Genomic DNA, 26,589 nt, shown 5'->3' on the forward strand with positions numbered 1-26,589 from the left:
GGGGAGATAAAGGAGACCTTTTTCAATGACCTCAATTTCCTCCATAAAGTAAAAAGTGAGCTCTGTTGACAAAGGAGAGAAGATATATGTGAGAAACTTGAGAGAAAAGTTTCTGTGGGGAGATAGGAAATCAATTAGGCATTATGTAGAAGAGCTAGATAGGCCTTAACAGTTTCCAGTCAAGGCAAATATGTGTGTAAACTAGAAATGAGTGATGCTAATTTCAAAATTAACACCAATTAGAGGCAAATAAATGATCTAATGGACAGAGCACTGGACTTAGATTTAGGAAAATCTCAGTTTGAATCCCGACTTGGACAAACTCTCTCATTGTATGACCCTGGACTCACTTAAGCTTTCAGCCTCAATTTCTACATCTATAGAAGGGGATAATGGCACCTCCCTCACAAAGGTTCCTGTGAAGATAAAAATGAGATAACATATAAAGTACTATGCAAACTTTAAGTCATATAAATATTAGTTACTATTATTAAATACAAAAGAATAACACAAAAACAACAGAAATAGCTATCTTCTTATGGACTATATATAACATATTAGACACTAAAGACCTAATAATAAAAAAAAAATATTATCAAATTTAAACTATCGAATGGAAAGTACCTGTAGCAGTAGACCTATGATTGTTATCCACACACCAATTTCCACTTTTAAACTTCTAGCATTAAATAAAATGTGTTGAACTAGCCAGAACCAAATAATTATATATATATACACACACACATACATACATACACACACACACACACACACACATATATATATATATGGAAATATATATATGTAATTTAAGGTTTTCATCAACCCAACTGCCAACTCTCAAAATATGGTATATTGAGAATGTACTCCTAATCAAACTGGCTTGGGGAACAGGGGCTTAATCTACAATTTGATTGGTCCAGGGAGGTCTTGATGAAGACTCTACTAATGCAGAGCCTCCCTTTCTTAGCAAATTATCATCTGAAAGAGTTACCTACAACACAGAGATTAAGTAATTTGCCCATGACCACTTGGCTAGCATGTTTCAAATAGGAAGTAAACCTAGATCTGCCTAGTTCCCAGGTCCAACTCTCTATCCAAGTTATCAGAGTTGACTCTCCAATTCAATAAACATTTTATTAAGTATTATGCAAAACAAAATTAAACTTGGCTTCATGAATAAAGTGTTTGCCTTGAATTCAAGAAGACCCGGATTCAAGTACTGTCTCTAGAATATACAAGTAATATATGGTTGGTTGTCTCTCCCGAGGAACTGAGGAAGACAATTGTCTTTGTGCGTTTTTGTGCACAAAGACACTTGTGCATGAAGATTTAAGTGGAAAAGTCGATGCACAGAGACAGTCCCACTCTCTCAGCGTTGGAAGCCTGGGTCCAGTGGCACAAAAAATCGTTACACCTGGAGACTTCCTCAGCTGCATTGGATGGCCGTGTTGTCTTTTGTGCTCCAACACGCCCTGAGCACCCCACAGTGCTTTGCTGCATCGCCATCTCAGCCTTTGAACCTTCTTATTGGTTTCTTCCATCTGTTCAGCCGAAACAGTCTTCACATGCTGGGTGAGCAAAGCTCTAGTTCACCAGGGGTCCACGATGACCCGATGGCTACCCTCACAAGGTTTAGCCGGCCTGTCGAAGCTGTTGCCCGGGGTGTGGCTGCTGCCGCATGCTAGCAGCTACTAGGAGCCACAAGTGAGAGTTGGGTGTCAGGTGAGGGTCAGAGGCTGGAGAGCTGCCCTAGGAGGGCACAACAAGCCCTCCATACCAAAGATATTACCCCTCCCTGAGCACCCCATACAAGTAATATATAGCATATACTATTTGGCACATGGCAAGACAGTAAATCTCTCAGTACCTAGAGCATTTCCTAAGATTATAAATTTCAGAGCAGGTGAAGATAAGCAATGGTAAAGGGTTTATCTCTGGGAACTCCTTAAATGGACAAAATCATAAGTCTGGACCAAAAATAATTGCAAAGTAAGTTCCATGCTAAGTTTTAAGGATAGAGAGTCAAAAATTGTTCTTGCTACCAATTAGCTTATATTTCACTTGATATAGACTAACATTAACCTCACATTGACACCATCAAACCTGCCAGCTTCTTTACACTATAACTTTCTCTTTATCCACCAGTGGAGTCATAAGCTCCTTTAACTTATATTTAAAAGTTTAAAGCTTATACTCTAGGAATTAAGCAAAGAAAGAGAAGTACAGCAGTAGAATAGAGTTTCATGACTAATATGTAACTGACCACATGAAATGCAGTTGCTTAACAAGGTAAAAGAAAGGGCCAGCAAAACTGAAGTAGGTTAAAAAGGTTAGGTCTACAGAAAAGGCTCAAGGATCTACCTAGTTATGTTTCCATATGATTTAAAAGTTCTTCATAGAAAAAAACAGCAAAGAAAAAAATGTATACTAATTTTGAATAATTGTTTATTGGAGAGGAGATAAGGTGGTATCCTCTGAAAGAAAAATCTGACCCTGAAACCCGATAGTTCCAACTCTACCACTACTTCAGTGACAGATTTGATATGTTGTCCTGGGCAAGTCATTTAACCATACTGGGTCTCAATTTTCTCATCTTCAAAATTAGAAATTGACTAAATTCACTTCTTAATTCTGCTTCAGCTAAGATTTCAGTACTATAAATTGTTATCTGGGATTATGTTATTAATTACAATATGGCTTAGCTGTCTAAAAAAACAGAAAACTAGTCTAAGACACCAGATAGATCAGTTCCCAATAGCATAACCTAAAAAAAAAAGGAGGAAAAGCAATTTAACAATATTTTAAAGGAAGTTCTTTGGAAAATCAATATATAAAAATAACATTTAAAAAGATAACTTCATTCTCTTTCTTAATTGGCATCTCCTCTTATATCCATTACAACTTTTCCATTCACAATTTGCCACTTATTTCAGGAATTTATCATGCCTCTGACATAGTCTACTGCAATAGCTTCCTTATTGGTTTTCCTGCCTAGAGGCTTCTCTCTTAACCATTCCGTCTTCCAAATAATAACTAAAGTGATTTTTCCTGAAACATATCACCAACAGTTCCACTTCCCACACCAAATTTGATAGGTCCATAAGGATTGGCCTTCAAAAACCCTTCACAACCTATTTCCAAACTAGATTTCCCATCTTCTAATACATTACTCCCCTTTATACACTGTGGAAATTTAACACTAACCTGACCCTTTTTTTGTGGCACCCTCAAAACAACCTTTGGATTTTAAAGGAAAGGATCTTACTTCTGAACTGTGGAGTCTTCCCTACAAGGCTGGAAGACACTGTACAATATGATGAAACGAGAGGGCTCAGCAAAAGAAGTCACAAAGAACATAAATTGGAATAGAAAAAGGAAGACGTTCTTTAGACCTTGGAAAGTGGCTAGGAGAGCACTGGAGCACCCATGGTATGACTGCACAGGTGGCTTGCAGGAAGGCAGCTAGGAAAGTGCTAGTGTGATTGTGAGCTAGCTCTAGTCTAGCTAGGAAAGCCCAAGTGAGCTACCAGTCTGACTGTGGAACTGACACAGCCAGCTCTTAGAGAAGGCAACTAAGGTGTCTGGTGTCTTTTCTTTCTCTGGCCCACTTCTTATTATTTTAAAAATATAAATTAAGATATAGGCTCCAGAGAATTATAATCTTAGCACCATATACAATCCAACCAAACTGACCTTTCTTACCCACAATCCACTTGCCACTTCTAACATCTTTGCAATGGCTCCTCCTCACATGCACCTCTGAGAATCCTTAGTTTCCTTCACAGCTCAGCTCAAGTAGCAATCTTCTACATAAAGCCCTTAACAATCCCCTAACTACTAGTACTCCTCCAAAATGTAATTTTTATATATTTACATATGTACACATATTCCCTAAAAGAGTTCAATGAAGGTATAAGACTTCATTTTTGTCTTCATATATATATGGATATATATATACATATATATATATATATTCACCAATCAACATGGTATACAACATGTAGCAGGTGCTCATTGAAAATTAATTTTTTTAAGTTAAAAATACTTAAGTACCGATATTTATAACAGCCTTTTAGCTACTGAACAGTAAACACTCAAAGGGCTACATTTCTGGTCAGGTAGCCATAGCTGAGAGTACCTTAAAATAAACTTAGGAGATACAGGAGAAGAGCCCTAGTAAGAGAAGATTCCCTCTTCTTTTCTCTACATCTTTCCATTAAAATGGGACAAAATCTACTGTTCTATCAATTGAGGTACATCTTACCATTTGGTTTCACTGTAGCCAAACAGTTTGACAATAACTAATATGGACAATCCAACCACTCTATAAAACTACATTATTCTCTTTCAAGTTTACTATTTCTCTAAGATGAGTCAGCATTTACAAATGCACCATAACCAACAGTGGCCACAAATAAACAACTATAAGCATGCCTGAAATATGAAAACCCAGATTTATCAAACAAAAAATTCTTAGTCAGCTCCTGCTTCCTTTGGTGTCTATAGCCGAGATATATAATAAAGTTTTTGGTTCAAGTGAACCAGGTTCAAGTGAACCAGGTTCATATCCTGGTGGAGCCCACTAATCCCAAGGTTCTTCCCTCAGAAATATAAAAAAATAAGAGAAATGAGATGAAAAGAAATACACATGATTACATTAAAAAAGTCCAAAAAAAAAACAAGAGAAAAAAGTATCAAAGCAAAACAAATCCAAAAGAAACTCAAGAGCAGGGGATGTTTATATTAGCACACATATATTATTTACATATTTCTAAACAAATTGTAAATAATGTGGAATTTTTGGTTTTATACATTTTTCTTGGTATTTGTTTAAAATTTTGTTGTTCATGATGGTTACTAAACATATAACAAAGAAAATTCGTATTCTACACATAAAAGATGGTAGATTACCCAAAGATATCCACAAGAAATATTATTGATAGCTAACTGGTGTAAACCTTAAAATTTCTTAGACTTATAAATGTTGGAAATTTCACCATTGGGAAATTTCATACTTGGAAAATTTCTTACTGATAGTGTATTGGAATGTGAACCCCATTGGCATGGGAGGTTCCTTCTTCTCCCTTCTTAAGATTACTTTAGGACAGAAACCTTTTGCTGAACAATGGAAAGGGCTTTGACCTATGCTTAAGCATAGAACAGGAATTTCTTTGAGTCATGATTGATTTTAGAATTGATACAATAGAGATACTTGGAATAACAGAACCAGGTCTTGGAAAATACAATTTCCACCCCACTCAGTCCTAACAGGATTTAGGAAGGGCTGCAGCATAGATCAAAATTTAATTATTTGAGAATATGACCTCCAACAGACATATACAAAGCCCAGATCTCTGGGCGGTCCTGGGTTAAGCTAGAGCCACCATGGGCACAGGGAAGACATGGACAGTGATTGGTAGATGTGAGAACTGAGGGGAAGGAACTTGGATGGTTTCCTTAAAGATAGAGGGTGGTGGTTGAGGAGTTGGTCTGAGTGGTTGGAGTGTGCTCTGAGAAGCTTGCTCTGAAGGAAGCTGAAGGTGGGGGCCTTTGAGACTGTTTCTCCATTTTGGTCAGGTGAGTAATAGGGACTGATCTCTTTTCTTTGCCCCAGCTATCTAAGGGCTTGGGCCTTTTGGCCCAGCCTAAACAGAGGGGGTATTTAAGCCCTATTCCCCTCTTCCCCTCCCTCCCTCTCCCTCCCTCTCCCTCCCCCCCTCTCTCTCCCTCTCTCTCCCTCTAATTCCTTTCTTCCTCCTGTTTGTAATTAAACTCTATAAAAGGCTGACGGCTGATTTGAGTTTTCATTTAGGAATTACATAGCTGAATTCCTTGGCGACCTTAAATTACTATATATATCAGTCTTTTAAAAGTGATTTCCTTGTCACATTGGACAAGCTAAACCCAAGTTATGAACTAGTAGTACTAATGAATCTCCATACCCAAACAGTAAAATACCACATAGAATAAGGCTAAATGGAAAAAAATCCATTATAACCAAATAGAATTTATAAATGGAATGCAAAAACACATTAAACAAAGAAATTATACTGTGAGAGAAAAAATGGCATATTTATATCATTACATAAAAATATTTCAATGAAGTTTATTAAAACACTAAAAGATAAAAAACAAGATCTTTCTTTAACCACATTTAATGGAAAAAAATTATAAGTATTCCCATTAAAAACAGGTATAGAACATAAATATGTATATTCTAATTTTAGCAATCAAACAAAAAAGGAATTAAAGGGGTATCAGCAAGGAAGTTACATATCTCTATGTGCTAATTAACCAAAATTTGGTTCACAAAGAGCTTTGGCAAAGGAAGAGAATATAAAGTAACTGTGGATTTATTAACATTTCTATATAATATTAACAAAAATAAAAAATGCCATTTGCCATAATATCAAAATGTTTCAAGGGCTTACAAATTAAACAATCATAAAATACCAGAGACCTACGTTAAGACTTTTTCCAATATTGTTTGAATAGAAAATCAAGGAACAAGTGGAAAAGCAGAGAACACTCTCCTAAATGCCAGGTTAGACAAACAGAATAACAATGTCAATAAGTCCTAAATTACTTACTTAATATAATAAATGCCAAACCAAACAAAAAAAAAGGTATAAATTTCACAAAGAAAAACAAAAAGGCAAGAATTACAAAGAAAACTAGAATGGGTAGAATAGGATTTGCCCAAACAGATTTCATTTGTATTCATAGCAATCATAACTTTCTGCAATTAATTGAATAAAAAAAGAAAGAAGAAACCCACAAAGAAACAATATAACAAAAAGAAAATTTTAAAGTCTAGAAATATAACCTGATATAAATGAGGCAACATTTAAAAAACCCAAGTCTAATGAACATCAGAAAATAATGTATTAAAAACTGTCCAGAAATTTAGCTAGCTATGAAAAATAGAAATTTCGATCCCTACCCCATACTATACAATTATCCAAATATGAATCACTTAAAAACTTGGGGGGGGGGGGGAGTTTTTGTATTGTTTGTCTCAAATATATGTATTTTTAAAACCCTTACCTTCCATCTTGGAATCAATACTATATATTGGTCAAGCGACTAGCCCAGCCAGGGTCACACAGCAGGGAAGTATCTAAGTTCAGATTTGAGCCCAGGACCTCCAGTCTTTAGGCCTGACTCTCAACCCACTGAGCCACCCAGCTGCCCCTGTTTGTCTCAAATATAGAGGAACCTTCTCTATCAAAAGGAGGAAACTATTGTAGACAAAAGTTGGTGGGTTTAACTAAACAAAGATAAAAGTATTTTGCATAACAAAGCACTAATCTCTAAAGAGAAAAGCAAAAAGAGAGAAAAACATGTGCAGCTAAAATAATGTATCATATAAAAAGTTTTGACATAATAGTTAACGGAAATTTCCTTATCTATAACTAATGAAGAAATGGTCAAAGTAAAACAACTTGGTAGTCACTAAATTTGCAAAACTAATAAATACAAAATTTGTTATTGCTGAAGAATGAAGTTTCATTATTTTTCTTTTTAAAAATTTAATTTAACAATAACCCTTTACCTTCTGTGTTAAAATCAATACTGTGTATTGGTCCCAAGACAAGAGCAGTAAGGACTAGGCAATGGGGGTTGAGTGACTTGCATAGGGTCACACTGCTAGAAAGTGTCTGAGGCCACATTTGAACCCATAATTTCCCAATCTCTAGACCTGGCTCTCAATCTCTTGAGTCACCTACCTGCCCCTTTTAACATTTTTTTAGAAGGCAAGCAATATCATACATACATATGTGAAATCACAAAAAACATTACCATATTAACTAAATTGTTCCCCTTAAAAAAAAGAATAGTGGGGAAAAAAAACAGGTATCCCTTCCACACAGTGGGGGATAGAGGAACAGCACTCCCACAATCTGCAAAATTGCATAACATTTTTTGGCCTCCCCTTCACACAAGAAAAGTATACTGTATTTTCTCTTTTTCTTTGATGAGGTGTTTATAGTATTTTATTGTTAAGTATTTGGTCATAGGCTATATAGTTTCTAAACTTTTTCTAGGTCATCTACTGGCCTTCATATATCATCTGTGGCTTCTACAGAACTCCTAAGTTTCCATTTAATTTCTTATGCTGACTGGCTATATATCAAAAATCATGATGTGAAAGTTTAAAAAAAGTCATAATGTGGAAGGGATAACTGTACTTTAGTTTGCACTCAGATTTCATTAATTCTCTCTGAAGACATTTAAAAGTAACATTTTTCATCACAAATTCTACATAATTCTATTAGATCACTACTGATTAGAATAGCTAAATCTTTCACAGTTGATCATTGTTACAATATTGCTGGTTACTCAGTACAATGATTTATTAGTTCCCCTACCTCTCATATGAATATCAAATTATATTGGTCTTCCCAGGTTTTTTCCCCATGTCATTTCTTGTAACACAATAGTATTCCATTACAATAATATACTATGACAGTGAAGTTTCTCAGAAGGCAATACTGTAATATTTTTATCACAAAATTGGTAATCCCCTTTGATTTAGTAATTACACTGAGAAAATTTGATCTTAAAAAATGAAATGAAAAATAAAAATAATCTGAACAAAAAATATTTATAACTAAAAATGTTATGTCCAATGACTACTGAATGCCTAATATTAATATATGACAAATTATTCAGCCAAAGTGTATAGCAATGCTATAAATAATATTAAATATGAAGAATATAAGCTAACATGGAACATTAAGATTAATTTTTTGGTCATGATCAGTATATCAGATATACATGATCGGTGTATCAATCAACAGGGCAAATGGCACCCATAAAATTTAATTCAACTTCAGGCTTATGAAGAGTGGGATAGTCATAATGGATCACTAGGATAGTGAAAAATCTCAATCATGCTCTCAAGAGACTAGTTTAAAAATCTACAAATGTTGAGCCTGACAAAAAGACTTAAGCAAGTACATGGTAGCAATTTGCAGCAACTTGAAGGTTTGCCATGTGGAAATGGGATTTTACATAGTACCCTTGAGTAGAACTAGGAGTAATGAGTAGAAAGTTGGAAAATTAGAATAAGTCTTCATCTAAGGAAGAACTTACTATGGAGTTGAGTTTTTCTAAATGCAAAGGCAACTGCATCAGACTAGAGAATTTTGGAAAAAGGTTCCCTGACATCACCCAAACTAGCTAACCATACAATGTAAGAGAAAGCCTTCTTACAACATCCCTGATAGTTGGTCTGCTCAAATACTTCTTAATAACTGAAATACAATACTTTGATAAGAAGTCAATGCTGTATAACTCTCAAGCCTTGAAATTTTCTTCACAACGCACTTCATGAAATCGAATTCCCTATAAGACCCTAACTAAATGGTCCCATTCTGTTTCTAGAGATACATAGAATCGATTTTTCAGGAGTTTTTTTAAAATATCTGTGATCTCACTGATGTTAGTATACCCTTCAATGATAGATAATATAGACCATCCATGCTTTCCCAGTCCTCCCTTTGAGAGTATGATACTAGAGTTCAAAGTGAAGGCTTCATTGACCTTGATGATAAAAAATTTGTAATTAAAATGTTCACAGATTTTTTCCCTTTTTTCCCCTATATGCTGTTCTCCCATTTTAGTGGCAAAAGGAATAGAAAGTACAATAAGAATCAGTTTTAGGACTACCAGCATTAACGGCTTCTAGTACTAAAAATAATAATATAGACATGCTACTATAAGAATTTAATCTTACCCACCTTGTCATTTCCTATAAAATGGACTAGAAAATCAATTATCAACTTCCTTCAGTTAGTCTTTATCCTTTCTAATCCATCCTTCTGACATACTTAGAATCACTGTCTTTTCGAACTGGAAGGAATTTAAAAAGTTATCTAGTCCACTCCATCTCTGAATGAGAATTCTCTATAAAACACCACTTTCTTATGATGCATTATTGTATTGAAGTTGTTAGATTACCTCTTATTAATTGCCAAAAGAGAGCACAATAAGCAATGGTTTAAATAGGAGGGCAATTAATAAATTGACAAAAGAAATGCTTTAACCCATACCAGTTTTCTCAAGTCTGACTTTAACAAGTTGCCCAATTTGTAATAGCTAAACATTCTATACAAGTCTTACAAAGGAAAAATATTCTGAAATTCACACAACTTGAAAAGAGTTTTAGACATTTTCTTATGATAATTATAGGACACATATTTAGAGCTGAAATGGGCCTTAAAAGACATCTGTTTCAACTCTTATTTTACAAGCTAACTGACTGACCCACATGTTCACAAAGGAAGGAAGGAGTGGAGCCAGGATGAAGTTTTAGTTTTTAAAAGATAAGGTAATCAAACCCAAAAATGAAGTGACATATCTATGGTAAATACTGCTATTAAGTGATGGACCTAAATGACTTGGAACAAATTCTAAAATTCCTTCTCCAAGGTTCTCTCAAATTACATTGAAGATAAAACTGAGGTCTACAAATTAAATTTTCCCCTACTGTCCTTTCAGTATGCAGACTAGGAAATTTACCTATATAATGGAAATTTTTTTTGTCAGATTGTATAGAAATAAAAATTTCCACTATAAACAAACTATCTACCTCTCTCTTACAAATACATGTTCTAAAAGACTTGAAAGCAGAACTTCAATTATGAGGCATTTCTACTTTTCTGAATTGTGTCTTTCCCCATCTTGATGGAAATTTCATTGATATGTGAAATTTCTTCAACAAATATACACCACTCATAGTCTTAGATAACCCAGGGTCTGAGGAATTAAATCTCTTGCCAGTGATCATGTAGTTAGTGTGTATTAGAATTCAGCCTTGCTAACCATTAACTATACTACACTGCCCCACTCCTTTTGAATCATTCAGCTTAACAAAATCATCTAGGGACTTCCAATCATAATCTCCTCAATGGACTATGGAAATAGCACTGAAAATACCCAGTCAGGAGATGGAATGTTTTGTGCCGTGAACAGCTAGTGGACCACTATCTACAAATCAAAGAGTAGTGGTGTGGTGTAACAAGATTGAAGGGGGGAGTGGGGGTGGGAATGATGTGTTATAAAGAGCTTTGATTGCCAAATAGTATTTTATATTTAATACTACAAATGACAAGGAGCCAGTAGAGATTATCAAATGGAGAGGCAGTGTGTGACATGGCTGTGCCTGTGCTTTAGGACTGAACAGAGGATGAACTGAAATAGGGAGAGACTTGTAGCAAGCCAACACAAAGAAGACTCTAGCCACCGTCAAAGTCCAAGGTATGGTAGTATTAGAGAAGGGGGCAGATCCAAGATATGAAAGATAAAATCGACAGGCATTGTGAATTATGGGGGAGAAAAAGAGTTGAGGATGGCACCTAGGTTGCAAGCCCAGGGAAGTCTGGAAGGATAGTGGAATAGTCTGGAAAGAGAACAAGCAAGGGAATAAAAATTACTTCAGTTTTGGATATGTTGAGTTTAAAATGAGTAATAGACATCTAATATGAAACTAGAGATTCAAGACTGGAGGTCAGCAGGAAGATTAAGGCTAGATAAATAGGCTAGATTGGGAATCAATCAACATAGAAATAATAATTCAATCCATGGGAGCTGAGGAGATCAACAAATTAAACAGTATACAGGGAGAAAAGAAGAGGCCCAGAACTGAAACTACTGATGAGCAAGGAAACTTTGACTTGACCCATTTCAAACTTGAGTCTGTCTGTCTCTCCTTGGGCAGCCTGGGACCCCAGTGTTCCTGGGAACTCATCATACCGATGCAGACTTGGTATGATCACCTAATTATAGATTTTAACCCTCCTATTGCTCAGGATTCCAGAGCCTTCACCATCACCCTCAGCATACCCAGCAGTAGGGATCACAAGCTAGAGAACAGTTGACAAGGCATTTACGGCCAGGCAAGTCTAAGAGAAATGTATAGAACATTTAGTGATCTGATAAGGGCCCTTGATATCGTCAGGCATGAGGGTTTGGAGAAAATGATAGTGAAATCTGAGAATTTCCTCAGTAGGGTACACCAGTTTCATGATTACATGCTTGCACAGGTTCTGGATAATGGACAATGCTCTTGAGCTTTACATCCACCACCAATGGAGTGAAACATGGCTTTGTGCTTACTCCCACAATTTTTAGCAAGATGTTTTTCAGTGATATTAACAGATCCTTTCAATGAAGACAAATATGGAATCAAGGTCAACTACTGAACTGAGAGTAAATTATTTAACAAATTATTTTATAAGCCTAAAGTAGGAGAGTTGGTGTACAACCTTTTGTCCACAGATGACTGCACAGTCAATGCTGCCTCTAAGGATGAGATGCAAGATTGATTCTTTGTTGCTTCTGATAATTTTGGCCTGACAAATTACATCAAGAAAACAGAGATTCTCCACCAGGCAGCACCATACAATATATACATGGAGCCACTGCTTATAGCAAATGGAGAAATTTTGAATGCTATAATTCACTTACCTTGATGGTATACTTTCCAGGGATGTACATAGATGATGTGGTAGACAAGTGCATTGCCAAAGCTAGCTCAGTATTTAGGAGGCTCCAAAAATAAAGTATGGTAAAAAAAGAGGTATTGGGTTGCCTACCCAACTGAAGGTCTAAGAAGCCATTGGACTGACCCTACTGTTGTATTTATGTGAACCCTAGACAGCAGATAATTATACCACTTCCATTTTAATAGTCTTGGGAAGATTCTGAAGATCATCTGGCTCGATAAGGTATAGGACACAGATCCTTTCTCAAGCCGAACAGCTAGATATTCAAAGTCTACTCCAGAGAGTGCAACCCTGATGGGTTGGTCACATTGTTTGAATGTGTAAAGATTAAAATTTGGGGAATATTTGGGAGACTGAGGCATCTGAGGCAGGTAGAAATTAGTTTCTCTCTGCAAGGAGTATATATTTTTTAGAGGTTTATTGAAGATTAAGGATTAAAGAAAATACAGGATAAGAAACACGTGTCCAGGCCATAGAGTGGACTAGACACAACCTCACCTACATTCTGAAAAAAAGCCACACCTTCCCCAAAACGGAAGTCCAAGAGCGAGAGAGCCCTCAAAAGCCTTTGAATCAGCTTAAATACCTTCTCGATCTCGGCCCAGGTGAGATTACAAGGCATTCTGGAGAAGTGGAGCAAAGGCTCGTGGGGATTGTAGTCCTGTCTTTTTTACAAATGCCAAGCATATGTTTGCCTAAAAAGACTACTTTATGGAGAATTCACATAAGGCACCTGCTCACATGAAGGACAGAAGAAGCTACACAGGACATTCTAAAGGGCTTCCTGAAGAACTTTTGATTGGATTGTGAGATACAGGAAACACTGCCAAAGGACCATCCAGCATGGTATGTCTCTATCAAAGAAGGCAGCTGTGCTCTTTGAGTACAGCAGAATTGCAGTAGCTCAAAAGAAACAAGAGATGCACAAATTTAGAGACATTTCCATCCCAAATATTCATATAGATCATTTGTGCCCAACTTATATGTTAGAGATTTCCAAGTTCGTATGTGTCTGATTGGTCGCAGTCATACACACTGTGCAAGGACCATGACATCATTATGTCATTTTGTTCCTCTTTTAGTATGAAGGACAACCAACCACCTCCAAAAACATTTGAATGTAACATTCAAAAGATAATGCTTTTAAATAGGTTGGGGTTTTTTAAAGCCTACAATTTGTAAACTTATTTATTAGATCCTATTTTATGATGTACAGCATACTAACTTAATTTTATTCAAATATTTCATATAAATTAACATAAGGAACTCATAATAATGACTTTTATTTTATAAAAGGTATTTTTTTAATTATGCCAATTATTTCTCAACTACTGCCAATTGACAGTTCCACAAAAAATATTTCAATACCAAGACCCTCTTTACTGGTTGTGAAAATCATAATTTAGGTTATCCTTTTTAGTTCCACATTTAGTAAACCCAATTTTATTTTGAATTCTATTAGTATTCTTTATAATTTCAGTTTTTCCATTACCAGGTGTTTTCCTTGAAGTAGATACATTCTCTTCAGAGACCTTGTTTTACTATTAATTATGAATGATGGCTCAAATACTCTGAGTTTTGATTGCACAAAGGAAAATGTTTTTACTTTATTATTTTGGACTATTAAGGGGAAGAGGATATTTGACCTGACTGCTCTGAAATTTTAAAAACTTAATATAAAAGGAAAGAATCAAGCAATATGGAATCTATATATGGAAGAGGCCTCAGAAGCCATTCTAGTCTAATTCATACATGAACAAGAATTCTCTCCAATACACTCACTTGACATATGATCATCCAGTTTTTAAAGACTTTTGGTAAGAAAGGTTTTTCCTTACAAGTTTAAATATCTATTTGTAATTCCCATTCGTAGTTGTGAGTTCTGCCTTCTGGGATCACAAAAAATAAATTTAATTTCTCTTCAAAATGTTAAACCTTGAAATATTTATTAACAGTGTATCCTCAATAAAAACTGTCTTCTCCAAGCTAAGTATCCCCAATTCCTTTAATGATCTTTAGATGGTCCTTCACTATTCTGGTTGCCCATTTCCAGACACTAATTTAATCAATTTCTTCTATAAAATGGAGTTGTTTAGAACTGAATCCTCCATAGGTGGTCTAACCAAAACAGAGTACAATAAAGCGATTCCCTCCCAAGTCTAAAATATTATGCTTCCATTAAGTCCAAGATTTCATTACTGTTCTTGGCTACCATGTTTCTCTTCCTTTAACAATAAGTGTATTTCATCAACTCAACTGCAGAAAAATGAAGAAAATAAGATTTCTTTTTGTGTACCATCTTGAAACTCCAATGGTGCCATTTTAAGATAAAAATCCCATAAATATTTAATTGCTCAAGTGAAAAAAAGTTCACAATCACTATTAGTCTCTGTTTTTACTTAACTCATATAAATAATATAGTGTTAGGAGTAGAATTTCAAATTAAGTAAGGATTTACCCTTGAAACTGTAATTATATAGCAGCTTCCCAGCCCAACATCCAAAGCACAGATCTATAATTTAACACCACCACCACCTATGCCATACTCAATAGGATAAGACTTTCTGAAAACTTATTATATATAAATTTTAAAATGATTGTTAGAAAATGCAAAGAATTACCTTTCTCAATTATGGTGGGTGAATTTAATTTTTTTAATCAATGGAAGGAATTTTGGGGTATAAAATAGATGTGTTTGACTATATTAAAGTAAAAATATTTCTATGCAGGGGGCAGCTGGGTGGCTCAGTGGATTAAGAGTCAGGCCTAGAGATAGGAGGTCCTAGGTTCAAATCTGGCCTCAGACTTCCCAGCTGTGTGACCCTGGGCAAGTCACTTAAACCCCATTGTCTAGCCCTTACCACTCTTCTGCCTTGGAGCCAATACACAGCATTGACTCCAAGACGGAAGATAAGGGTTTATAAAAAATTTTTTTTTAATTTCTATTCAACAAAGATAATGCATTTAAAATAAAGAATACCAGATTGGGAAAAATATGCATAGGAAATGAGATGAAAAACAATATGATGAATATATAAAGTAATAAAAATGGAAATTCCCAATCCATAACAAATGAAGAGTCAATAAATAATTTTTATGTTAGGACATCCATTGTGAAAATCATTTCAAAAGGTGCTCAAACTAATAAAATATAAATCAAAATCACTTTGAAGTACTATCTCACATCCATTTCATTGACAAAAGCAAGTAAAAGCAATATAACTAAATGCAAGTATATTCCTATTCACTGCTGACAGAACTGCAAAGTTATGGGATCTTTTTAAAAGTGTTCTGGTAGAATATGGTAAGTTACAAAAATAATCATGGCCTCAGACCTAAAAATTCCATACTAAGACTATGTTAAAAAAATATTTTCACTGCAGCAAATGTAATTGTTAAAAACTGGAAATTACTTCAATATTCAACAGTAGAATTATAGTTAAAATATTGTGGTTCATTAACATAATGAAAAACTATAATGCAGAGAATGAAAAAGAGAAAAATGTCTTAGGACCTTTATGAAATTGAAAAATATCCAATGATTATGAAAAATTAGGAATCAATGGATAAAAAGAGATCTGGGGAGTGACTATCATATTTTATGTACTGAAATTATGTAAATATAGTTATTAAGGAAGTTTAGTTGTTTAATGTTAAAGGTCTACTTTTTAAAAATTTCTTTAGGTGGTTATTTCTACTCAGACAGGAATAGGAAGACAAAAGGTAGTCAACAGATGAATTTAAGAAGAAAGGAAAATTTAGCACATTTCCAGAGCTAAAATATATAATGATTTTTCTAAAAAGAATTGTTAATCCCTAGGAGATCACAGACATTAGCCAAACATTGTCTTTTAGATAGTTTATCCTGTAATTTCACTTTAGTGTGTAGGCGAGACAAAAATTTAAAAAAAAGTTTGACCCTTTCTTTAGAGGTCTTGCTATGCCAGGAATTAAATCCAAGCTCAAAAAAAGTAAGTCCAGAAGCAAGGCCTCTCTTATAGGCCCCTATACCAGGTCCCCTTTTGTAGGAAGATGTCCCTTCAAGGCCAATGACATACACACATACATATGTAGATATATGGTTGGTCACTTATTTGCATACAGAGAGCCCTTTCATACAGACCAAATTAGTATTACTGTTCTTCTTATATGACATTCTATCTCCTGCTTCCATGACCATCTTTACAAGGGCAGTCTCCCATTCCTCTAATAGTGTTGGCAAACCTATGGCATGCACGCTGGAGAACTCTTCCCTTCCCCCCTTTCCATGTGAGCCTGAGGACATTTCTCACATCATCCACCCCTCTGCCCAGTAGCCCAAGCAGCCCAGCACTTCCTCACTCTTCTTTCTGGGGTAAGGTGGAGGGCTCACATGTGGCATGAGGGTTTCAGTTTGGACACTGGGTCTCTAAAAGGTTCACCATCACTGCTCTAATACATGCCTTCCTCACCTTCTTTTAGAATCCCTTATTTCCTTCAAAGCTCAGTCTAGAGGCTAACTCCTAGATGGGAGCTTTCCCAAGCAAAATATTTTATATTTATTTTGTCTATAATATGTATGTGCTTACATAGGTGCATTGTGTCTCCCTGGTAAAATGTAAGCTCTCTGAGGGCAGAGGCTCTTCCAATTATTTCTTTGTATCCTCAATACTGAACAGCTTCTCCTAGTACACATTAAGTAGTTAATAAAATGCTAAAGCTCTTAATATTAAAATGAAGAGTAAAGTTGGAGAACAAAATAACTACAGATATCCTGATGACAAAAGAATAAAAAGAGAAAAAGGTCAAAATCCCACTAGATGTAAATGGGTGAAGAGATGTGAAACCAGATAGTGCCAAGCAAGGTAAACTACTGATAGCAATGGGTTTCACTGCTTTTTTTTCCTCTATTTTTTTCTCATAAGGCGAGGGGTTGGGGAAAAAAAAAGAAACCTTGTAAAAGGAGATAGCAAACAAAAATACATCTGGTGTGTATGTTAATGGAATGAATATGTTTAAAAAATTGTGAAGAATAGCATAATGGATGAAAGAGCAAAACCAACCACTTGGTGTTTATAAGAAATAAAATTAAAACAAAATTCAGAGAGTTAAAATGAAAGGTTGAACTAAAAGCTGTACCTTTACAAAAACCGACCATGTACCAAGGCATCAAGAATTCAAACAAGTGAAAGCAAATGTAGTATATATATTCTTTATAAACAATAAAAATTATAATAAGAGAAACAAGAAAATAAAGATCAATAAATTGAGCACACAATTACAAAAACTACAAAACAAACTAATAATCTCAAAACAAGCAGAAATACAGAAGTCTTGAAAATCAAAGAAACATGAAAACAAAGTTAAGAAAGATTTTTTTTTAATCCATCAAAAAGACCAATCCTTTACTTGTTTGATCAAAAAGTAAAGGAGGAAAATGATTTTCACTGCTTATGATTGGGTCACACCACCACCACCAAAATGCATTATAATCTTAAAGAAAGTAGTGGAAAAAGTAGAAATGAAAGGGCTCAAGAATTACAAGATCTCAACGTATACTATCAAGTAGTAATTATCAAAAATATTTTGTACTGCTTAAAAAGAAAAATACATCAATGGAAGATAAACAAGAACCATGGCAAATGGACACAGCAGGCCAGTGTTCAATAAATTCAAGAATTTATATTGAGCAAAGGACTCACAAATTAATAAGAACTAGACTGAAAAACTGGAAAGCAGTTTAGCAGCAATTAGGTATGCAAACATCTTATGCCATATTCCAAAATAATTTCCAAGTGGATAAATAAGCTTAAAATGAAAGGTCACCACACAAAAACAAAGCTAGGAAAGTAAAAAGAAATAGCTTTCTTAGCTATAATTTTAGGGAAAATATATGATCAAGATAAGGAATAGAGGACAAAAGATAAAATAGATAATTTTTATTATAGAAAACTAAAAAGCTTTGCACAAACAACATCGATTTAACAACTGAGAAAAATATAAACTCTGGCAAGAAATTTTACATCAAATACTTCTGATAAAGCTCTGATAATCAAAACAGAGATAATAGATAATGGATAAATGGTTCAAGGATATAATTTTCAAGAGAGAAAAAACTGTTCCGAACAACTAAAAGACACATTAAAATGATTCTAAGGTTTTACCCTACCTACACCTAGCAAACTGGGAAAGATGATAAAAATAGTAAGAATGTTAGAAGAGATATGGGAAAATAAGCACATTGATATATTTCAGATGAAGGTATTAACTGATGCAGCCATTCTGGAAAACAATTTGGAACTACAGTAGTTGGTCACTGACCTCCCAGAAACAAAAATAATAGTAAAAGTATTTGTTCCTAGTGTTTTCTACCATTAGAAAACGGCTTAACAAAACTGTAGTATGAGTAACAAAATGTTACTATATGAAATAAGAGAGAATTTTTAAAAATCTCATTTGCATTAAATGATGTATAATGCAGCTATACATTAACTAGGAGAATAATATACAATAACCACAATAAAATAAAGGAAAACCCCAAAGACATCATAACTCTGATCAAATTCAGTAACCAATCTTGATTCCAGAGTTGAGACATGGTAAGACTACAGATGCATAATGAGGCAGATTCTCTCAAACATAAGTCTATGTGTCAGTTTATTGTGTTTAACGGTGCTTTCTTTGTATAAAGAAGTTATGGGAGTTGAGAAGTTGGAGGATGGGGGTGGAGAAAGAGAAGTCCTGGAAGGTATCAAAAGTTTTTAAAAACAATAGGGTTCTTAAAAAAAGGAAAAGAAAATTATAGTGAATGGCACAATACAAAATTTACATTAACTGATAAACCTATCACAAGTTATAAATTTTATTAAACTAAACAAAACCATAAAATAATCTACTACATTCTGTTTGTCTTTTTTTTTTTAAACTCTTACCTTCTGTCTTAGAATCAAGACTAGGTATTAGTTCTAAGGTAGAAGAGTGGTAAGGGCTAGGCCATGGGGGTTAAGTGACTTGCCCAAGATCACACAGCTAGGAAGTGTCTGAGGTCAAATTTGAACATGGGATGTCTCTCGGCCTGACTCAAATCACTGAGGCACCTAACTACCCACCTTGTTCAATTATTTTTACAGCATAAGTAAGCCCTACTTAGCTTCCCTACCTTTCCTCTCTCTACCTACAATGTTGCCACCAAAACTTTAAGAACTAACAGTAATGACAGTTAATATTCATATACTAGATATGCAAAGCTGATTTTATAAAGAGCTTTACAAATATATATCCATTACCTCATTTTATCCTCATAACAACTCTGGAAGGTATGTGTTATTATTGCCATTTTACAAAATTAAGAAACTGAAGCAGAAATAAAGGCTCTTGCCCAGAGCCACAGTTAATGTCTGAAGCCAAATCTGAATTCAGATGTCCCTAACACTATTCACTGCACTATCCAGCAACTTCTAAACAAGTATTTCTTTCAAGCACTTGACACTATGCCCTCCAATTTCCCATTAAATCCAAATATCTGATCAAGCACTTATACATATTTAATCAAATATTTCCACAGTACCTAAGAAAACCAGTCTCCTCTTATTAAAAAGCAATCTAATTTCTTTTTTAAAGGTTGGATAAGTAATGAGCCTCAAGCATATTTATCCCCAACCATTCCTCTTTAGTTGACTATATCTTCCCCTAATTTTGACTGTTTGTGCATATTGAGTGTGTTTGTGGAACCATATTATATTTACCTATTTCTAGTCTCCCCTCCATCTAGTACATCCTACATGAAAGCTATATACAAAACATATGTATCATGAATTGGATTTGTGAAAAGGAATAAACATTTATATAGCACCTACTATATGCCAGCCAATGTGCTACATCACGTTTTTAAAGAATCAAATATTATCATGAAAATTATTCTACAGATAGTCTATAAATTTCAGTTATTTATCAATTATGACAATTTTTAAGTCAACAGAAGCTCATTTAGTAAATTCCATTGTCATTATTCATATTTCTATAATGAAAAGTACATTTGCTTTTGAATTCCAATTAAATCTAGATTCAATGGATTAGCTTTCTACAGCACCATGTCAATTTTTCTTTTAGAAATGTATCAACATTTCAATTCTTAAATCTCTTATCCAAAACTTCACAAGCCATTATCAATTAGTAGCATTCATATGGCCCCTATCAACTAAATTATTTTTCCTTTTAACAAATGAGAGCATTAAGTATTAAAACCTATCATTAAATGTACTCATAGTGTAGGTGTAACCCCTAAGCCTCTTGCTTTTATTCCCTTAACTCCAAAAATTGTTGGGGAGAAAAAATTCTGACAGTGAATCCTTCAGCTCTGATGCCACCATCACTTCAACTAGTTTTCTCTCTCAATTCAAAAATTCCTAGATCTGTTTGTGTACTCACTGTATCTTGACTTCCCCATGTAAATTTAAGCAAGGAGACATTTCTCTTCTCAGTTCTTGAATTCCTAGCCAACAAAAATGACAGTACCTAAAAAAGTCTTAGGGAACTGTCTGTAGCACCAAGAGTTAAATGATAGCTCAAGGTCACACAAGGAGTGTCAGAGAACTTGTTCAGGAGGTACATAAGAGATATTTACAGAAGAATTCAAATTAAAAGATAACTGTTTTTACCTCTTTTCTTGTATCTTAGGTGAGTCTAAAACATTTCCTTCAATCAATCTTTCTATCCTTATTCATTTATATAAGTTTGTAGGGCAAGATATTTTTAAAAAATCAAAGTCATAAAGTGTTATTCCATTGCTTTAGTTCAACAGAATTATTCTATAAACTATTTCTGTACTTTTAAATTACTATTGTCAGGATAACATCAAATTATGGCCAAGTATTAAAGATTATTTTAATCTACAATACTGCTTTTATTTTTCCAAGTGTTATTTAAATAGTTATATGCAACCCAAAGAAATTAATACAAGAACTTATTCCCTATTAATGTTACATTCAAAATCTGCCACAGATAGTTCTATATTGACATTGGCTTTATTAAGTTCCTCTGGCCCATAAATACATATTTATGGTTTAAATTTTTCCCTTGGTATGATAATTACCTACAATCTTTATTGTTAACAGTTCTTTCTTATGGTTAATTCCTGAGATGAAAATTTCTGCTGTTTCTCTATACTTGAATGGCTACAGTTTATAGTGTCTTAAGATTTGCAAAAGGTTTTTCTTACAACAATTTTATGAGGTGGTAGTACAAGTATCTTATTTTACAGATGAGTAAACTGAAGCTTGCCCATTGTTATCCAATTAACTAGGGTAGGAACCAATAAATGTTAAACATTTTTCAAGATTCCTCTACCAAAAACTGCTAGCCCTAGTTCTGCTACTAAAAGCTGTGCAAGTCACCAGCCCATTTTTGAACTTTCGTTTCTCCATTTATAAAATGAAGGTGTTGAACTTGCTGTCTTAAAAGCCATTGTCAATACCAGTACTATTATATAATAATCCCTTTTAAAATGTAGTGTTAAATTTTAAATTAATAATGAGTTCTAGAGTAAAGATTAAGATGTCTATCACTTCATGTTTTCTTTTCCCAACCACCTAAGGCTGGTTGTGACACAATTATTTTTATGCTCTCTCCTCAAGCCTACATATATATATATATATATATATATATATATATATATAACATAACAGTGTGTCTCATTGATCTAACAATCACTTTTACAGAAATGGCTTCATCTCACATACACAAGTACCTTTCAAACCCAGATCCACATAATATTGAAGGTTTCCACTTAGAAGGCCCATTGGTACAATACACAGCCAAGACCTAATAAAAAGATATATAATAGAATTTCTGTAAAGAGCACTAGAACAAGACAGAAGACAAGGGTTTGGATGCTAGTTCAGCAACATACAATGTAACCTGAGGCAAGCCACAATCCCTTTGGCCCTCCGAATCCTCAATAAGTAGAACAAAAGTTTCTGGGGGGAAAAGGCAATGGTGCACAGAAAGAATGCTAGATTTGGAGAAGACCAGAGTACAAATTCCAATACTGACATTTACTACCTCTATAAGAGATGATGCGCAAGATACTTCAGTTCCCTGGGCTTCCGTATCTTCAACTGCAAAATTGAAGACTTGATAACCTTTGATGTTCTCTTGAGTCCCAAATTTATGATCCTATTATAGGAACTATTTTGTTTTTGTCAAAACTCTAAACAGTGCCTTGCATATGATGTTTAAATAAAAGCTCTGAATGATGAATAAAGAATCTGTATGGGTTGCACTAGAGGGTTTCTAAGGCAAACTGTAAACCCTCTATGCTTAGTAAAACCTTTCATAGATAAGTTTGAGAGGTCTTATTTACACATATCCACACATATGCCAATCTCAGGAGAGAAACTGAATCACGTCTAACAATCAAGACTAACTACTTACTTCTTAGTCAAGACAGAACAAAAAGCAATCAGATAAGTTCCTTCCTTTTGGTTCGAGAGATGTGATGAGACAGACCTTAGTCATCACACCTGGAAACTGGAATCACCAAACAATGCCTTAAGACTATGGAAGCAAACTAAAATTGACAGTTTGGGGGTTTCTGGCTTCCTAAACACAGATGCTTAGAAATTAAAGTTTAATAAATTATCCCTGGCAGGCTTGTGTCTAAAAACATGAAGTACAGAATTCTTCTTCCTCAGGTCAATGACAGAAAAGTGGCCTCTAAGACACTTTAGATAGGGAAGAAGAGTTCAAAAGAATCCTAGAAAAGTTCATACTCACGCCCAAAGGTATTTCACATTACCCTAAAAAGATATTTGGTATTGGAAACCTGAACTTGAGGTAATGATCATAATGCCCAGGTACCAAACCACCAAGTCTCTCAAATCTCAAAAATCTAAGTGAAGTAGATGAAACAAAGTAACCAGGAGCACTAAAATAGCCAGAAAACAAGCTGAGATAAGCAAAGATTACACCTCCTCTACTTTCTACATCAGCACAAAAAAGGGGGTGGGGAGGGCAACAAATTTCTTTCATGCCTTGTAGTAAAAAAAATAGTACCTCAAATCCCATTTAGTGTAAAGAAAGACACCATTCAAACTACCTCAACACTGAAAATTCTTAAAAGAAATAAACATTAAAAAAACATGTTTTCTTCCTAAATGTGGCCCTATTTCTCAAATAAAAAGCCCAGGAAAATAAAGAACTAAACTCACAAATCAATGAGAAACAACCATTTCCAGCTAATCAGGGTTAAACCACTTGGCAGACATTTCTTTTTTTCCTCTTGTGCAAAACTTGTGCAAAACTTTTATCAAGTCAGTCCAAATCTACATTTTCTACATAAGCTTCAAACTATGGTCATCATCATTCTCTTGGCTCCTTATGTCACTGATTTCATGAGGGAAAAAAAAAGGCTCAGTAAAGTTATCGCAATTCATTTTAGGATTTAGAATCCACCTTACCTACATGTGAGTTAATTTCTACTGTAAAGCTTTAACCACTAGTCTATTGGTGCTTAGCTCTAGCCAAAGGATAACCTAAACCTTAAAAGAAATATTATCTATTTTCTCCTTTTGGATGCTTTCTCCCCCCCATTCCCTTTCTGTGGATGTCAGCACTACATCTTTTTCATTTTCTAAATATGGTTATGGGACGATTTGCTTAAATCCTTCCCAAGCAGATCTCTCGGCTCTTAACCCCCACTCCCAAACCACCACGGGAAGGAGTAAGCATTTCCCAAAGTCCCGCTTCCTCTTCCATTCCCCAGACCTCCAGGGTTTCCAACGCCCCAGAGTCTTGCGCAATATCCGTAGGAGCAACAGCAGCCACCCGCCACCTCCCACTGCCTCCTCCCAGGACGGGAAATAATTCTTGAGGGGTCATTGTCCAGAAAAAGGGGGGGAATAGTAAATTTAAGGATGTTGTCTCTCATTCCTCCTCCCTATAATCTCACTAAACTAATCTACCTGCCGACAACTTCCCTCCCCACCTCCTTCCCACCCAGTTAAAAAAAAGGGGGGGGGAGTCCAAGGGGGAGGAAGAGTGGGGTAGGTTATCTCCTAGTTCAGGCCTCCAACTAAGAGTACCAGCGCCTCCGCCCCATCAGAACTATTGTTCCCAAGTTCCCCACCCCCACCCCGGATAGGAAGTGATATTCACATCCCCTCCATAGCCTACAACAAAATCCCCAAAGGAAAAGGCTTCCTTCAGCATTACTTCCCCTCCCTCCTCTCACACTCACACAGATAGACATATATACACACGAGTGACCCTAGTAACCATCGCCTCAAACGTGGGTTCTAGGGAGTAAGCTATTAGAATCGTAAATTGAACATGTTAATTCTCAAGAAGATGCCTCCTCCAAACGTAACGAGATAATACATGAGAATCTAGGCATGGTCAAGTCCCCCCACCCCCAAAACAACCACCAAGATCTTTGAAAGACACCTCAGAGTTTAATGTGCCCTACAAACCAATTTTACAGTCTCCTCTCTTTTCACCCCTAATCCTTCCTCCACTATAGTTTAAGCCAGGATTGGGGAGAAAATGCCAACCTCAAGCACCCTTTTCCTTCACCTTTTCCAAGCACTAAAAGGAAAAGGCTGGGCTGGCAGGGGAACCGGGGGGGGGGGGGGGGGGAGGTTCAGAGGAAGAGGGAAGGGAGAGGTGCCAAAGCCACTCACCCTTCATCTATCCCAGTCCCCCAGAATCTCGGGGGTGCCTGAGACAACGGGGAGGGGGGGGGGAACAATAGGTGGTCTCCAAGACTAAGGATGGGATAAAGGCGGGGGGGGGGGGGCACCGCCCCACAGCCGCTCCCGCTCCCAGGAAGGGGGCTGGAAGAGGGACAAGAGCTCGGGGCGGCGGCCGCCCCACCCCCTAGGGCCCAGGGGCCCCAAGCGCCAGGGAGGTAGGCGTCTGCCCCGCCCGCCCTAGCTCTCACTGACACCCCCTCCCCATTCACAGGCACCCACACAAAGCAGCAGCAGTCAGGGTGGGGGCGGAGCGGGGCAGGACTCACCGAGAAGTCCCGGGTGAAGTTGTCTTCCCCTTTGTGGTCCGGACTCTTCATGTCCTGGACCCTCTGGATGAATTTCCTCAGGATCTCCACTTGTTCCATCGCCTCGCGTCCTCCCGGCGGCTGCGGCCGCTGGCCCCCCCGCCGCCGCCCGCCCGCCCGGCGCAGAGCGCGCTCCGTCTTCCCCAGGTCGTTTCCCCTTCCCTTCCCCCCCTTCTCCTCCCGACCACTGCCTGCCCCAGCGGCCCCTCCCGCCCACCAGCTCTCCCGCCAAGCCCGGCCGGCAGCAACAGCGTTAGGAGTGGCACTAGTGTCCGGCTCACACCCGTATAACTTCCAGGAGCCGTACAAGGGGGAAAGCGCCGCGGCTCAGCAGCAACCCCAGCCTCTAGCTGGTTCCATCCTCCTTCCCCGCCCTCCTTCTCCGCCTCCGCTAAAGACGCCGCCGCCACCGCCTCCGGGACGCGGTTCCCCCAGATTGCCCAGCCCCCTCCGCCCCACACAGCCACCCTCCTACCCCAGGCGCGCGTCCCCGCCGCCGCCCCGACGCGACGCGCGGCTCCGCGACCGCAGCCCCGCCCCAAACGGAACTCCCTGTCATTGCTGCCGGCTCTTCTTTTCTCTTCCAATCTCCGATATAAACCACGCCCCCCGCTCCATCCTTCGGGCTTCGACTGGCTGGAAGAGCGTGGGTTGACTGGGGGAGTGATCACTGCTGTCCTTCCGGAGGCAGGGTCCCGCCCCCCACTACCTTGTTGGTGAATTGTCTGTCCGGAGAATTAGCTTTTAAGTATATCATAGGCTCCCCGGGGAGAAGAGTTTTTGTAATTTCTTAAGGCTTTGCCTTCATGGGACCCAGTAGGACCTCATATGGAATGAGAATATCTCGCTCCCTTTACTAAAGCAAAGTATATTCCCGAAACTGTTTTAGCTTCCGACCCACCATCACTAAGCTGGAACTACAATTCCCTTCACGCAACATTCACGGCTGGAGGGGGAGCTGGAGCGTAAGGGAATAATGTCCGAGAGATGCCTGAAAGGAGCAGGGCTTGCTGGGAATTGTGGTTCTCGCGTCTCTTATAT

At 36.7% G+C, this 26,589-nt stretch overlaps 1 protein-coding gene across 2 annotated transcripts in view; it reads right to left on the reverse strand.

Annotated features, from left to right (window-relative positions):
• Positions 1-26,064, reverse strand: part of PTPN12 (protein tyrosine phosphatase non-receptor type 12) — a 106,361-nt gene extending 80,297 nt beyond the window's left edge. For both annotated transcript variants that reach the window (XM_056799499.1, XM_056799498.1), the window contains exon 1: positions 25,510-26,064. In XM_056799499.1, the coding sequence (XP_056655477.1) occupies positions 25,510-25,608 (99 nt within the window). In that variant the 5' untranslated portion in view covers positions 25,609-26,064. The remainder of the gene's footprint in view (positions 1-25,509) is intronic.
• Between the last annotated feature and the right edge of the window lie 525 nt (positions 26,065-26,589).

This window comes from Monodelphis domestica, chromosome 5, assembly GCF_027887165.1.
Source record: "Monodelphis domestica isolate mMonDom1 chromosome 5, mMonDom1.pri, whole genome shotgun sequence".
Lineage (NCBI taxonomy): Eukaryota > Metazoa > Chordata > Mammalia > Didelphimorphia > Didelphidae > Monodelphis > Monodelphis domestica.